The 18,055-nt window shown below is 40.7% G+C and overlaps 1 protein-coding gene across 1 annotated transcript in view; it reads right to left on the reverse strand.

Annotated features, from left to right (window-relative positions):
- LOC106592342 (uncharacterized) overlaps positions 1-18,055 on the reverse strand; it is a 126,717-nt gene that overhangs the window by 16,441 nt on the left and 92,221 nt on the right. Inside the window, exons 8-10 of the mRNA XM_082969250.1 lie at positions 14,633-14,769; positions 11,524-11,696; positions 8,375-8,718 (exon numbers count right to left, since the gene is read on the reverse strand). Of these exons, the coding sequence (XP_082825376.1) occupies positions 8,375-8,718; positions 11,524-11,696; positions 14,633-14,769 (654 nt within the window). The remainder of the gene's footprint in view (positions 1-8,374; positions 8,719-11,523; positions 11,697-14,632; positions 14,770-18,055) is intronic.

The following is an 18,055-nucleotide window of genomic DNA, read 5'->3' on the forward strand; positions in this document are numbered from 1 at the left end:
ATTACCTGTAGGTTGAACATTACCTGTATACGGGTTGAACATTACCTGTATACGGGTTGAACATTACCTGTATACGGGTTGAACATTACCTGTAGGTTGAACATTACCTGTATATGGGTTGAACATTACCTCTCTACGGGTTGAACATTACCTGTATACGGGTTGAACATTACCTGTATACGGGTTGAACATTACCTCTATACGGGTTGAACATTACCTGTATACGGGTTGAACATTACCTGTATACGGGTTGAACATTACCTGTAGGTTGAACATTACCTGTATATGGGTTGAACATTACCTCTCTACGGGTTGAACATTACCTGTATACGGGTTGAACATTACCTGTATACGGGTTGAACATTACCTGTAGGTTGAACATTACCTGTATACGGGTTGAACATTACCTGTATACGGGTTGAACATTACCTGTATACGGGTTGAACATTACCTGTAGGTTGAACATTACCTGTATATGGGTTGAACATTACCTCTCTACGGGTTGAACATTACCTGTATACGGGTTGAACATTACCTGTATACGGGTTGAACATTACCTCTATACGGGTTGAACATTACCTGTATACGGGTTGAACATTACCTGTATACGGGTTGAACATTACCTGTATACGGGTTGAACATTACCTGTATACGGGTTGAACATTACCTGTATACGGGTTGAACATTACCTGTATACGGGTTGAACATTACCTGTATACGGGTTGAACATTACCTGTATACGGGATGAACATTACCTGTATACGGGTTGAACATTACCAGAGGTCTGGCTCTGTTTTTCACAGCTCTGTATGGGGTTTTTGACGGACTGCCGTTTTGAATTTGAGCACCAGGCGTGACAAGAATTTCCCCCCCCCCATCCCTCCCTAATGGGGCAACTTCTGCACATGTGTTTCGTTCTGACTGAGGGGACTGAGGGGACTGCAGTAAATAAACAGGACTCCATAAACACTACATCACCAAAAGCTGGTCCAACATTTCATTCTAAATCATGGAAAGGCTTTCCCCAAACTGTTGGAATCACAGAATCATCTAGAATGTCATTGTATGCTGTAGCGTTAAGATTTCCCTTCACTGGAACTAAGGGACCTGAACCATGAAAAACAGCCCCAGGCCATTATTCCTCCTCCACCAAACTTTACAGTTGACACTATGCATTGGGGCAGGTAACGTTCTCCTGGCATCCGCCAAACCCAGATTTGTCCGTCAGACTGCCAGATGGTGAAGTGTGATTCATCACATCATTCATCACTTCAACGCGTTTCCACTGCTCCAGAGTCCAATGAGCTTTACACCACTCCAGCCGACGCTTGGCATTGCGCATGGTGATCTTAGGCTTGTGAGCGGCTGCTCGGCCATGGAAACCCATTTCATGAACCTCCAGACTAACAGTTCTTGTGCTGACGTTGCTTCCAGAGGCAGTTTGTAACTCTGTAGTGAGTGATGCAACCGAGGACAGACGATTTTTATGCGCTATGCAATTCAGCACTCGGCGGGTCCTGTTCTGTGAGCTTGTGTGGCCTACCACTTACCTGCTGAGCCGTTGTTGCTCCTAGACGTTTCCACTTCACAATAACAGCACTTACAGTTGACCGGGGAAAATCTAGCAGGGTAGAAATTTGACGAACTGACTTGTTGGAAAGGTGACATCCTCTGACGGTGCCACGTTGAAAGTCACTGAGCTCTTCAGTACGGGCCATTCTTCTGCCAATGTTTGTCTGTGGAGATTGCAATGCTGTGTGCTCGATTTTATACACCTATCAGCAAAGGGTGTGGCTGAAATAGCCGGATCCACTTTGAAGAGGTGTCCACATACTTTTGTATATATAACATATTTCGAAAGAAGAGACGTATTGGATTAGAATAAAGCTCCAGACGAGCTTCATTGCAATACAACTCTCCTTCCGTGGCCTCCAACTGCTCTTAAACGCTAGTAAAACTAAATGCATGCTCTTCAACCAATCGCTTCCCGCACCTGCCCGCCTGTCCAGCATCACTACGCTGGACGGTTCTGACTTAGAATATGTGGACAACTACAAATACCTAGGTGTCTGGCTAGACTGTAAACTCTCCTTCCAGACTCACATTAAGCATCTCCAATCCAAAATAAAATCTAGAATTGGCTTCCTATTTCGCAACAAAGCATCCTTCACTCATGCTGCCAAACATACCCTCGTGAAACTGACTACCGATCCTCGACTTCGGCGATGTCATCTACAAAATAGCCTCCAACACTCTACTCAACAAGCTGGATGCAGTCTATCACAGTGCCATCCGTTTTGTCACCAAAGCCCCATATACTACCCACCACTGCGACCTGTACGCTCTCGTTGGCTGGCCCTCGTTACATATTCGTCGCCAAACCCATTGGCTCCAGGTCATCTACTAGGTAAAGCCCCCCCTTATCTCAGCTCGCTGGTCACCATAGCAGCACCCACCTGTAGCACGCGCTCCAGCAGGTATATCTCTCTGGTCACCCCCAAAGCCAACACCTCCTTTGGTCGTCTTTCCTTCCAGTTCTCTGCTGCCAATGACTGGAACGAACTACAAAAATCTCTGAAACTGGAAACACTTATCTCCCTCACTAGCTTTAAGCACCAGCTGTCAGAGCAGCTCACAGATCACTGCACCTGTACATAGCCCATCTATAATTTAGCCAAAACAACTACCTCTTCCCCTACTGTATTTATTTATTTATTTTGCTCCTTTGCACCCCATTATTTCTATTTCTACTTTGCACTTTCTTCTACTACAAATCTACCATTCCAGTGTTTTACTTGCTATATTGTATTTACTTTGCCACCATGGCCTTTTTTGCCTTTACCTCCCTTATCTCAACTAATTTGCTCACATTGTATATAGACTTATTTTTCTACTGTATTATTGACTGTATGTTTGTTTTACTCCATGTGTAACTCTGTGTTGTTGTATGTTGTCCAACTGCTTTGCTTTATCTTGGCCAGGTCGCAGTTGTAAATGAGAACTTGTTCTCAACTGGCCTACCTGGTTAAATAAAGGTGAAATAAAATAAAATAAAAATAATAATAAATACCGCAATAAGCCGCAACTTTTTTCCCACGCTTTGAACCTCGCGGCTTAAACAATGACGCGGCTAATATATGGATTTTGAAATGAAAGTGACGAGAGCGACAATGAAAACGATCCAATATCGGATGAAGCAATTCTGAGGCTATTCCACTCCGACACCAAAGGAGATGGTTTCAGTGCACAGGAGAAGGAAGATACCAATGACTTTCTTGGTAGGCTACTGTTTACTGCTAATTTTGTATTTTTTGTTACAAGCCGTGTTTCGTTAAAGCCTGTGTGAAGTTAATTTGTTTCAATGTACCGGTAGGCACCTGCGGCTTATAGACATGTGCGGCTTATTTATGTTCAAAATAATATATATATTTTTTAAATTCAGCGGGTGCGGCTTATATTCAGGTGCGCTCAATAGTCCGGAAATTACGGTAAATACAAGCAAGCCAATCATCCGCGTGTATAAATGTGCACTTCACATTTCCATATCCTAAAACTTCACCAGATGTCATGGAGTCATACCCTGGGTTGTTCTGAACAGAATGAGCCTGTGTTTGTACAGTTACCAAATGACATGGAGTCATACCCTGGATTGTTCTGAACAGAATGAGCCTGTGTTTGTCTACTGTGAAGAAAACTAGCTAGTCACGTTGGCGATATAACAGACTTTCAAATGATGCCCGCCTGACCCGGACTGTGATTTATAACGGGATGTATTTTGGATCGCGTGTAAACAACTACCGGTGTGTTCGCTCTAGTTCATAAAACGGCCCAGCGAGGAGAGATCAACAAGACAACTTGTAGTAGAAGATGACTTGACTCCTTGAGTCATAAAAGTGCATTGAAATAACTAAGGAACTGCGACATCAGTTAGTCCTCTCACTCAAATCCCTCGTCATGAATATTCTTCAAATGTTACTGAATCTGTATCCAGAGTATCTTCAGTTGTCGTTATCAACAAATGCTGTGAAAAGTAGAGTAAATATAAAATACCTATAAAAAATCAACTGTGCAATGGATTCCGTCTTGTCAGGGGAACGAACCGTTGTCCTCACCTTTAGTCTGATCGTCTCACCAATCGTCTCCAGACTAGTTTAGTTACTAACACTGTGATGAGTTTCATATGTCTCCTGTAGAAACGTTTACATTTGGCCCTATCCCATATAGGACTCACGAGTGTAAAGGTTTAATCCACGAAGGGGAAATTGGTTAGTCAATTATTAGTATTATTATTCTATTTTTGTAAACTTTATTTATCCAGGCGAGTCAATTAAAAACAAATTCTTATTTCCAACGACGGCCTGGCATCAGCGTGAACAAACAGTCAAGAAACATTAACTATAAAAATAGAAAAAAACTGATTTCACTGCCCAGCAACAACAATAACTACTAAATATGTGTATGTGACCAATAACATTTGATCTGATCGTCAGCCGTCCCAGACGTAATAATCTGATCGTCAGCCGTCCCAGATGTAATAATCTGATCGTCAGCCGTCCCAGATGTAATGATCTGATCGTCAGCGGTCCAGACGTAATAATCTGATCGTCAGCCGTCCCAGATGTAATAATCTGATCGTCAGCCGTCCCAGATGTAATAATCTGATCGTCAGCCGTCCCAGATGTAATAATCTGATCGTCAGCGGTCCAGACGTAATAATCTGATCGTCAGCCGTCCCAGATGTAATAATCTGATCGTCAGCCGTCCCAGATGTAATAATCTGATCGTCAGCCGTCCCAGACGTAATAATCTGATCGTCAGCCGTCCCAGATGTAATAATCTGATCGTCAGCCGTCCCAGACGTAATAATCTGATCGTCAGCCGTCCAGACGTAATAATCTGATCGTCAGCCGTCCCAGATGTAATAATCTGATCGTCAGCGGTCCAGACGTAATAATCTGATCGTCAGCCGTCCCAGATGTAATAATCTGATCGTCAGCCGTCCCAGATGTAATAATCTGATCGTCAGCCGTCCCAGACGTAATAATCTGATCGTCAGCCGTCCAGATGTAATAATCTGATCGTCAGCCGTCCCAGATGTAATAATCTGATCGTCAGCGGTCCCAGATGTAATAATCTGATCGTCAGCCGTCCCAGATGTAATAATCTGATCGTCAGCCGTCCCAGATGTAATAATCTGATCGTCAGCCGTCCCAGATGTAATAATCTGATCGTCAGCCGTCCCAGATGTAATAATCTGATCGTCAGCCGTCCCAGATGTAATAATCTGATCGTCAGCCGTCCCAGATGTAATAATCTGATCGTCGGCCGTCCCAGACGTAATAATCTGATCGTCTGCGGTCCCAGATGTAATAATCTGATCGTCAGCCGTCCCAGATGTAATAACTGATCGTCAGCCGTCCCAGATGTAATAATCTGATCGTCAGCCGTCCCAGACGTAATAATCTGATCGTCAGCCGTCCCAGATGTAATAATCTGATCGTCAGCCGTCCCAGACGTAATAATCTGATCGTCAGCCGTCCCAGATGTAATAATCTGATCGTCAGCCGTCCCAGATGTAATAATCTGATCGTCAGCCGTCCCAGATGTAATAATCTGATCGTCAGCCGTCCCAGACGTAATAATCTGATCGTCAGCCGTCCCAGACGTAATAATCTGATCGTCGGCGGTCCCAGATGTAATAATCTGATCGTCAGCCGTCCAGATTACTTGTTAGATATTAATGCACTGTTAACCATGTGTATGTGATCAATAACATTTGATTTGATTTAGTGGAGAAGATTACCACCTGTCAGACAGCATACAGAGAGACTAGTTAGAGGAGAGGAATAGTCTACCACTGCTAGCATCTTGTGTACTGTTTAGAACTGTGTTTTCCCTCCAATTGCATTTTTGGCAAATGTTTGAAAATGAGGTTTTATTAGCTGCTTCATTACAGGAGTTCCATGCTGAATAATAGGTTATAGCCTTTTGACTGGAAGATGACAGGCTTGCTATTGCTCATTAAACTCTTAATGAAAAATTGTCTGTTCCTTGTATGCATGCATTGTGCTTTCTTTTGGTCACGTCATTTTACCGTTTGGAAAAAAATGTGACCAGTAATGAGGGTGGGTTAGTCGGCAGCCAAATGGGCTGAAATGTGTATCCCTATTTCCAGTACCTAATAAACAATATATAAATATAATAATATATAATATATAAATATAATAATATATAAATATAATATATAAATATAATAATATATAAATATAATAATATAATATATAATTCTAATAATATAATATATAAATATAATAATATATAATATATAAACATAATAATATATAAATATAATAATATATAATATATAAACATAATAATATATAAATATAATAATATATAAATATAATAATATATAATATATAAACATAATAATATATAAATATAATAATATATAATATATAAACATAATAATATATAAATATAATAATATATAATATATAAACATAATAATATATAAATATAATAATATATAATATATAAATATAATAAAATATAAATATAATAATATATAATATATAAACATAATAATATATAATAATATATAATATATAAACATAATAATATATAAATATAATAATATATAATATATAAATATAATAATATATAAATATAATAATATATAAATATAATAATATATAATATATAAATATAATAATATAATATATAAATATAATAATATATAAATATAATATATAATATATAAATATAATAATATATAATATAATAATATATAATATATAAATATATAAATATAATAATATATAATATATAAATATAATAATATATAAATATAATAATATATAAATGTAATAATATATAATATATAAATATAATAATATAATATATAAATATAATAATATAATAATATATAATATATAAATATAATAATATATAAATATAATAATATATAAATATAATAATATATAATATATAAATATAATAATATAATATATAAATATAATAATATATAAATATAATATATAATATATAAATATAATAATATAATAATATATAAATATAATAATATAATATATAATTATAATAATATAATATATAAATATAATAATATATAAATATAATAATATAATATATAATTATAATATAATATATAAATATAATAATATAATATATAAATATAATAATATATAAATATAATAATATAATATATAAATATAATAATATATAAATATAATATATAAATATAATATATAAATATAATATATAAATATAATAATATATAAATATAATAATATAATATATAATTATAATAATATAATAATATATAAATATAATAATATAATATATAAATATAATAATATAATAATATATAAATATAATAATATAATAATATAATATATAAATCTAATAATATAATAATATATAAATATAATATATAAATATAATAATATATAAATATAATAATATAATATATAATTATAATAATATAATATATAAATATAATAATATATAAATATAATAATATAATATATAAATATAATAATATATAAATATAATAATATAAATATAATATATAAATATAATAATATAATATATAAATATAATAATACATAAATATAATATATAAATATAATAATATATAAATATAATAATATATAAATATAATAATATAATATATAAATATAATAATATATAAATATAATATATAAATATAATAATATATAAATATAATAATATAATATATAAATATAATAATATAATATATAAATATAATAATATATAAATATAATATATAAATATAATAATATATAAATATAATAATATCATATATAAATATAATAATATAAATATAATATATAAATATAATAATATAATATATAAATATAATAATATATAAATATAATATATAAATATAATAATATATAAATATAATAATATCATATATAAATATAATAATATAAATATAATATTTAAATAGAATAATATAATATATAAATATAATAATATCATATATAAATATAATAATATAAATATAATATATAAATATAATAATATAATATATAAATATAATAATATAATATATAAATAGAATAATATCATATATAAATATAATAATATAAATATAATATATAAATATAATAATATAATATATAAATATAATAATATAATATATAAATATAATAATATAATAATATATAAATATAATAACATATATAAATATAATAATATCATATATAAATATAATAATATATAAATATAATAATATATAAATATAACTATAATAATATAATATATAAATGAATAATATAATAATATCATATATAAATAGAATAATATAATCTAGTAATAATTGTACCTAGCGTGCTGGAGGAGTCCTCCCCGTGTCCTGACTCAGAGATGGAGGTCATGACGGTGTTGGGAGTGAACCCCGTGGTGGTGGAGAGGCTGGCGCCGCTGCTCTCCGGGCCGGGCAGACGGGCCTGCTGACGCTCGGCGTTGATGGAGTTCCGGTTCTTCTCTGGGCCTGCGGGGGCACTGTTGCTTCCCCCTAGGATGCCGATGGAGGAGGTCCACGACATAGAGGTGTCTCCAACGGGGAAATTTTTCACTGTGTGGCCCTCGTGGTCCTCGATGTAGGAGGAGGAGGAGTAGTCGGGGTAAGGGCTGACTTTAGGACCCCTGCGGCTGTGAGACAGGTTCCTGTTAGAGGCAAGTAGATGGAAGGTGGTTAAACAGTCATATAAGCAGCTCTACTTTATGTTGATGTGTATTAAAGGGATAGTTCGGGATTCTGGCAATAAAAGCCCTTTCTTTATCTGCTTCCCCAGAGTCAGATCATATCAAATCAAAGTTTTAAACCATGTTTATGTCTCTGGGTCCAGTATGAAGGAAGGTACAAAGTAGTTTTGCAAGCCGATGCTAACAAGCATTAGCTCAATAACTATTTGCGCTAACGCCAGTTAGCAAATTCCTTCAAACTGAACGCTGCCATAAAAATGGTATCCACGAGTTCATCTGCCTCTGGGGAAGTAGATAAAGGGCATATCCCAAAATCCAGACCTATCCCTTTAACTAGCTGAGATGTGATTATACAGTAAGGCCTACATGCTACAGTAAGGCCTACATGCTACGTAGCTACACAACTAGCTGAGAGATGTGATTATACCGTAAGGCCTACATGCTACGTAGCTACACAACTAGCTGAGATGTGATTATACAGTAAAGCCTACATGCTACAGTAAGGTCTACATGCTACGTAGCTACACAACTAGCTGAGAGATGTGATTATACAGTAAGGCCTACATGCTACAGTAAGGCCTACATGCTACAGTAAGGCCTACATGCTACCGTAAGGCCTACATGCTACAGTAAGGCCTACATGCTACGTAGCTACACAACTAGCTGAGAGATGTGATTATACAGTAAGGCCTACATGCTACAGTAAGGCCTACATGCTACGTAGCTACACAACTAGCTGAGATGTGATTATACAGTAAGGCCTACATGCTACAGTAAGGCCTACATGCTACGTAGCTACACAACTAGCTGAGAGATGTGATTATACAGTAAGGCCTACATGCTACAGTAAGGCCTACATGCTACAGTAAGGCCTACATGCTACGTAGCTACACAACTAGCTGAGAGATGTGATTATACAGTAAGGCCTACATGCTACAGTAAGGCCTACATGCTACAGTAAGGCCTACATGCTACCGTAAGGCCTACATGCTACAGTAAGACCTACATGCTACGTAGCTACACAACTAGCTGAGAGATGTGATTATACAGTAAGGCCTACATGCTACAGTAAGGCCTACATGCTACGTAGCTACACAACTAGCTGAGATGTGATTATACAGTAAGGCCTACATGCTACAGTAAGGCCTACATGCTACGTAGCTACACAACTAGCTGAGAGATGTGATTATACAGTAAGGCCTACATGCTACAGTAAGGCCTACATGCTACGTAGCTACACAACTAGCTGAGATGTGATTATACAGTAAGGCCTACATGCTACAGTAAGGCCTACATACTACGTAGCTACACAACTAGCTGAGAGATGTGATTATACAGTAAGGCCTACATGCTACAGTAAGGCCTACATGCTACAGTAAGGCCTACATGCTACCGTAAGGCCTACATGCTACAGTAAGGTCTACATGCTACGTAGCTACACAACTAGCTGAGAGATGTGATTATACAGTAAGGCCTACATGCTACAGTAAGGCCTACATGCTACGTAGCTACACAACTAGCTGAGATGTGATTATACAGTAAGGCCTACATGCTACAGTAAGGCCTACATGCTACGTAGCTACACAACTAGCTGAGAGATGTGATTATACAGTAAGGCCTACATGCTACAGTAAGGCCTACATGCTACAGTAAGGTCTACATGCTACGTAGCTACACAACTAGCTGAGAGACGTGATTATACAGTAAGGCCTACATGCTACAGTAAGGCCTACATGCTACAGTAAGGCCTACATGCTACGTAGCTACACAACTAGCTGAGAGATGTGATTATACAGTAAGGCCTACATGCTACAGTAAGGCCTACATGCTACGTAGCTACACAACTAGCTGAGAGATGTGATTATACAGTAAGGTCTACATGCTACAGTAAGGTCTACATGCTACAGTAAGGCCTACATGCTACAGTAAGGTCTACATGCTACAGTAAGGCCTACATGCTACAGTAAGGCCTACATGCTACAGTAAGGCCTACATGCTACAGTAAGGTCTACATGCTACAGTAAGGCCTACATGCTACAGTAAGGCGTACATGCTACAGTAAGGCCTACATGCTACAGTAAGGTCTACATGCTACAGTAAGGCCTACTTGCTACGTAGCTACACAACTAGCTGAGATGTGATTATACAGTAAGGCCTACATGCTACAGTAAGGCCTACATGCTACAGTAAGGCCTACATGCTACAGTAAGGCCTACATGCTACGTAGCTACACAACTAGCTGAGATGTGATTATACAGTAAGGCCTACATGCTACAGTAAGGCCTACATGCTACAGTAAGGACTACATGCTACAGTAAGGCCTACATGCTACAGTAAGGTCTACATGCTACAGTAAGGCCTACATGCTACGTAGCTACACAACTAGCTGAGATGTGATTATACAGTAAGGCGTACATGCTACAGTAAGGCCTACATGCTACAGTAAGGCCTACATGCTACAGTAAGGCCTACATGCTACAGTAAGGCCTACATGCCTACGTAGCTACACAACTAGCTGAGATGTGATTATACAATAAGGCCTACATGCTACAGTAAGGACTACATGCTACAGTAAGGTCTACATGCTACGTAGCTATTCACCTGACTGACAGACTTGGTCCTGTGTGTGTGTGTGTATGCGTGTGCGTGTGCGTATGTGTGTGTGTGTGTGTGTGTGTGTGTGTGTGTGTGTGTGTGTGTGTGTGTGTGCGTGTGCGCGTGTGCGTGTGTGTGTGTGTGTGTGTGCGTGCGTGTGTGTGTGTTCACCTCTCGTTCTGCAGTGTGGTGGTCATGGGGTTAACCGTGGGGCTGACGGACTTGGTCCGGTCCCAGATCAGCAGGAGTTCAGCCATTCGCTCCTCTGAACACTGAGCCGTCAGCCTGGCCTCAGCATCCTGGTCCCAACAGTCCTCCATGGTCTCCTTCAGGGAACGAACCGCCTGGGAGGAGAGGAGGAGGGATCGTAAATCACACATCTCAAATCCTATTCTCAATTACTCTACATCTCAATTACTCTCCTCCCCTTTCGTCTGCATTGATTAAAGGGGTCTCGCCAGGTGAAACCAGAATGGAGGAAGATCAGCATTTAGGTTACACCTTCAGCTTCACCTTTCTGATGAGTTCAATGAGGGAGAGGAGCGAGGCTAGGAGAGAGGTTAGGAGCGAGGATAGGATACGAGTCTAGGAAAGAGGCTAGGAGCGAGGCTAGGAGCGAGGCTAGGAGCGAGGCTAGGAGAGAGACTAGGAGAGAGGCTAGGAGAGAGGCTAGGAGCGAGGCTAGGAGCTAGGCTAGGAGCGAGGCTAGGAGAGAGGCTAGGAGCGAGGTTTAGGAGAGAGGCTCGGCAAGAGGCTAGGAGAAAGGCTAGGAGTGAGGCTAGGAGAGAGGCTAGGAGAGAGGCTAGGAGTGAGGCTAGGAGCGAGGCTAGGAGCGAGGATAGGAAAGGAAATAGGAGAGAGGCTAGGAGAGAGGCTAGGAGAGAGGCTAGGAGCGAGGCTAGGAGAGAGGTTAGGAGAGAGGCTAGGAGAGAGGTTAGGAGCGAGGCTAGGAGCGAGGCTAGGAGCGAGGCTAGGAGCGAGGCTAGGAGAGAGGCTAGGAGAGAGGCTAGGAGAGAGGTTAGGAGCGAGGATAGGAGAGAGGTTAGGAGCGAGGCTAGGATACGAGTCTAGGAAAGAGACTAGGAAAGAGGCTAGGAGCGAGGCTAGGAGCGAGGCTAGGAGAGAGGTTAGGAGAGAGGCTAGGAGAGAGGCTAGGAGCGAGGCTAGGAGCGAGGATAGGAGCGAGGCTAGGAGAGAGGTTAGGAGCGAGGCTAGGAGAGAGACTAGGAGAGAGGCTAGGAGCGAGGCTAGGAGCGAGGCTAGGAGCGAGATTAGGAGAGAGGCTCGGAAAGAGCCTAGGAGAGAGGCTCGGCAAGAGGCTAGGAGCGAGGCTAGGAGTGAGACTAGGAGAGAGGCTAGGAGCGAGGCTAGGAGCGAGGCTAGGAGCGAGTTTAGGAGCGAGGCTAGGAGCGAGGCTAGGAAAGAGGCTAGGAGAGAGGCTAGGAGAGAGGCTAGGAGAGAGGATAGGAGCGAGGATAGGAGCGAGGTTAGGAGAGAGGCTAGGAGAGAGGCTAGGAGCGAGGCTAGGAGCGAGGATAGGAGCGAGGCTAGGAGAGAGGTTAGGAGCGAGGCTAGGAGAGAGACTAGGAGAGAGGCTAGGAGCGAGGTTAGGAGCGAGGTTAGGAGCGAGGCTAGGAGAGAGGCTAGGAGAGAGGCTAGGAGCGAGGCTAGGAGCGAGGTTAGGAGCGAGTCTAGGAGCGAGGATAGGAAAGGAAATAGGAGAGAGGCTAGGAGAGAGGCTAGGAGCGAGGCTAGGAGAGAGGTTAGGAGAGAGGCTAGGAGAGAGGCTAGGAGCGAGGCTAGGAGCGAGGCTAGGAGCGAGGCTAGGAGAGAGGCTAGGAGAGAGGCTAGGAGAGAGGTTAGGAGCGAGAATAGGAGAGAGGTTAGGAGCGAGGCTAGGATACGAGTCTAGGAAAGAGACTAGTAAAGAGGCTAGGAGCGAGGCTAGGAGAGAGGTTAAGAGAGAGGCTCGGAAAGAGACTAGGAGAGCGGCTAGGAGAGAGGCTAGGAGCGAGGCTAGGAGCGAGGCTAGGAGCGAGGCTAGGAGAGAGGCTAGGAGCGAGATTAGGAGAGCGGCTCGGAGTGAGGCTAGGAGTGAGGCTAGGAGCGAGGCTAGGAGAGAGGCTAGGAGTGAGGCTAGGAGAGAGGCTAGGAGCGAGGCTAGGAGCGAGGCTAGGAGCGAGTTTAGGAGCGAGGCTAGGAGCGAGGCTAGGAAAGAGGCTAGGAGAGAGGCTAGGAGAGAGGCTAGGAGAGAGGCTAGGAGCGAGGCTAGGAGCGAGGCTAGGAAAGAGGCTAGGAGAGAGGCTAGGAGAGAGGCTAGGAGCGAGGCTAGGAGAGAGGATCGGAAAGAGGCTAGGAGCGAGGCTAGGAGAGAGGCTAGGAGAGAGGCTAGGAGCGAGGCTAGGAGAGAGTTTAGGAGAGAGTTTTGGAAAGTGACTAGGAGAGAGGATCGGAAAGAGGCTAGGAGCGAGGCTAGGAGAGAGGCTAGGAGCGAGGTTAGGAGCGAGGCTAGGAGAGAGTTTAGGAGAGAGTTTTGGAAAGTGACTAGGAGAGAGGCTAGGAGAGAGGCTCGGAGTGAGGCTAGGAGCGAGATTAGGAGTGAGGCTCGGCAAGAGGCTAGGAGCGAGGCTAGGAAAGAGGCTAGGAGCGAGACTCGGAAAGGGGCTAGGAGCGAGGCTAGGAGCGAGGCTAGGGGCGAGACTCGGAGCGAGGCTAGGAAAGAGGCTAGGAGTGAGGTTAGGGGCGAAGCTAGGAGCGAGGCTAGGAGCGAGGCTAGGAGCGAGGCTAGGAAAGAGGCTGGGAGTGAAGTTCGAAGCGAGGCTCAGAGCGAGGCTTGAAGCGAAGTTAGGAGCGAGGTTAGGAGAGAGGTTAGGAGCGAGGTTAGGAGAGAGATTAGGAGAGAGATTAGGAGCGAGGTTAGGAGAGAGGTTAGGAGCGAGGTTAGGAGAGAGGTTAGGAGCGAGGTTAGGAGAGAGGTTAGGCGAGAGGTTAGGAGTGAGGTTAGGAGCGAGGTTAGGAGCGAGGTTAGGAGAGAGGTTAGGAGAGAGGTTAAGGAGAGGTTAGGAGAGAGGTTAGGAGAGAGGTTAGGAGCGAGGCTAGGAGAGAGGTTAGAGTGAGGTTAGGAGAGAGGTTAGGAGAGAGATAGGAGCGAGGTTAGGAGAGAGGTTAAGGGAGAGGTTAGGAGCGAGGCTAGGAAAGAGTCTAGGAGAGAGTTTAGGAGAGAGGTTAGGAGCGAGGCCAAACACACATGTAAGGGCAGGACAATAGCAGTCAGCCTCACCAGGCTGTTCCCCTTCCAGGCCTCGGGGAACTTGGGCCTCTCTTTCTCCCTGGACACCAGCACCTGCATGTCCTCAAAGGAAGGGTGGTTCCCTGCCTCTGCCTGGAACACCATCTGGTAGTCAGGCACCGCCTCTCCTGGAGGACACAATATCAACATTACCATCTCTCCTGGAGGACACAATATCAACATTACCATCTCTCCTGGAGGACACAATATCAACATTACCATCTCTCCTGGAGGACACAATATCAACATTACCATCTCTCCTGGAGAACACAATATCAACATTACCATCTCTCCTGGAGGACACAATATCAACATTACCATCTCTCCTGGAGGACACAATATCAACATTACCATCTCTCCTGGAGGACACAATATCAACATTACCATCTCTCCTGGAGGACACAATATCAACATTACCATCTCTCCTGGAGGACACAATATCAACATTACCATCTCTCCTGGAGAACACAATATCAACATTACCATCTCTCCTGGAGGACACAATATCAACATTACCATCTCTCCTGGAGAACACAATATCAACATTACCATCTCTCCTGGAGGACACAATATCAACATTACCATCTCTCCTGGAGGACACAATATCAACATTACCATCTCTCCTGGAGGACACAATATCAACATTACCATCTCTCCTGGAGGACACAATATCAACATTACCATCTCTCCTGGAGAACACAATATCAACATTACCATCTCTCCTGGAGGACACAATATCAACATTACCATCTCTCCTGGAGAACACAATATCAACATTACCATCTCTCCTGGAGGACACAATATCAACATTACCATCTCTCCTGGAAAACACAATATCAACATTACCATCTCTCCTGGAGGACACAATATCAACATTACCATCTCTCCTGGAGGACACAATATCAACATTACCATCTCTCCTGGAGAACACAATATCAACATTACCATCTCTCCTGGAGGACACAATATCAACATTACCATCTCTCCTGGAGGACACAATATCAACATTACTATCTCTCCTGGAGGACACAGAGAGTCAAGCTAGACCTACACACACTGACAGAGAAGGGGGTTAAGGTCGGGAGTCGCAAAAACCATCAAGCGCTATGATGAAACTGGCTCTCATGAGGACCGCCACAGGAAAGGAAGACCCAGAGTTACCTCTGCTGCAGAGGATAAGTTCATTAGAGTTACCAGCCTCAGAAATTGCAGCCCAAATAAATGCTTCACAGAGTTCAAGTAACAGACACATCTCAACATCAACTGTTCAGAGGAGACTGCGTGAATCAGGCCTTCATGGTCAAATTGCTGCACAGAAACCACTACTAAAGGACACCAATAAGAAGAAGACTGGTACTGTATATCTAGCTGATAATTATGACGTAAAACATTTGCTTTGTGTATATCTTGTTTAGTCTCTATTGTTGTCATTGTCCTGGCTGGAAGAAAGTTCAGTTCAGGGCAGATGCAGTGTAATACAGTAGGGCGAGTGCAAGCGCTACTGAAATGTAATGTTTTATCCCCACACTCCACTTCCTCAGAGAACGTCCTCAGAGAATACACTCGGAGCATGAGAGTGTGGAGCACGGTAGTACGCGTATTGAGAAACACCCAGTGAGTCAAGGGAGAGCACGGTAGTACGCGTATTGAGAAACACCCAGTGAGTCAAGGGAGAGCACGGTAGTACGCGTATTGAGAAACACCCAGTGAGTCAAGGGAGAGCACGGTAGGGTGCGTATTGAGAAACACCCATGGAATGCTGGTCACCTCATATTCTGTTTCTAGAACATTCTTTACTCACTGTGTATTTACAGCGCCTTCAGAAAGTATTCTCACCCCTTGACTTTTTCCACATTTTGTTGTTGTTACAGCCTGAATTGAAAATCTATTAAATTGAGATTTTGTGTCACTGGCCAACACACAATTACCCCATAATGACATCACAATACCCCATAATGACGTCACAATACCCCATAATGACATCACAATACCCCATAATGACATCACAATACCCCATAATGACATCACAATACCCCATAATGACATCACAATACCCCATAATGACATCACAATACCCCATAATGTCAAAGTGGAATTATGTTTTTAGACATTTTTTACAAATTAAAAGCAGACATTTTTTGAATCAATAAGTATTCAACTTCTTTGTTATGGCAAGAATAAATAAGTTCAGGATTAAAATTGTGCTTTATCAAGTCACATAATAAGTTGCATGTTTGTGTTTAACTTAATTTTTTAATGACTACCTCATCTCTCATATAATTATCTGTGAGGTCCCTCAGTCGAGCAGTGAATTTCAAACACAGATTCTACCACAAAGACCAGGGAGGTTTTTCAATGCCTCGCAAAGAAGGGCACCAATTGGTAGATGGGTACAATTATTTTTTTTTTAAATAGCAGACATTGAATATCCCTTTGAGCATGGTGAAGTTATTAATTACCCTTTGGATGGTGTATCAATACACCCAGTCACTACAAAGATAAAGGCATCCTTCCTAACTCAGTTGCCGGAGAGGAAGGAAACCGCTCAGGGATTTTACCATGAGGTCAATGGTGAATTTAAAACAGTTACAGAGTTTAATGGCTGTAATGGGAGAACACTGAGGATGGATCAACAACATTGTAGTTACTCCACTATACTAACCTAAATGACAGAGTGAAAAGAAGGAAGCCTGTACAGAATAAAAACATTCAAAAACATGCATCCTGTTTGCAACAAGGCACTAAAAATAAAACTGCAAAGATATAGGCAAAGCAACTCATTTTTTGTCCTGAATACAAAGTGTTATGTTTGGGGCAAATACAATACAACACATTACTGAGTACCCCTCTCTATATTTTCAAGCATAGTGGTGTCTGCATCATGTTATGTGTATGCTTGTAATTGTTAAAGACTGGGGAGTTTTCCAGGATAAAAAATAAACAGAATGGAACTAGACACAGGCAAAATCCTAGAGAAAAACCTTGTTCAGATTAATTCACATTTCAGCAGGACAATAACGTAAAGCACAACTTCAAATCTACACTGGAGTTGGTTACCAAGAAGACAGTGAATGTTCCTGAGTGGCCGAGTTACAGTTTTGACTTAAATCTGCTTGAAAATCTATGGCGAGACCTGAAAATGCTTGTCTAGCAACGATCAACAACCAGTTTAACAGAGCTTGAAGAATACTGAAAAGAATAAAAGGGCAAATGTTGCACAATCCAGGTGTGGAAAGCTCTTAGAAACTTACCCAGAAAGCCTCACAGCTCTTAGAGAATTACCCAGAAAGACTCACAGCTCTTAGAGAATTACCCAGAAAGACTCACAGCTCTTAGAGAATTACCCAGAAAGACTCACAGCTCTTAGAGAATTACCCAGAAAGACTCACAGCTCTTAGAGAATTACCCAGAAAG

This window comes from Salmo salar, chromosome 25 (genome assembly GCF_965601325.2).
Source record: "Salmo salar chromosome 25, fSalSal1, whole genome shotgun sequence".
Classification (NCBI taxonomy): domain Eukaryota; kingdom Metazoa; phylum Chordata; class Actinopteri; order Salmoniformes; family Salmonidae; genus Salmo; species Salmo salar.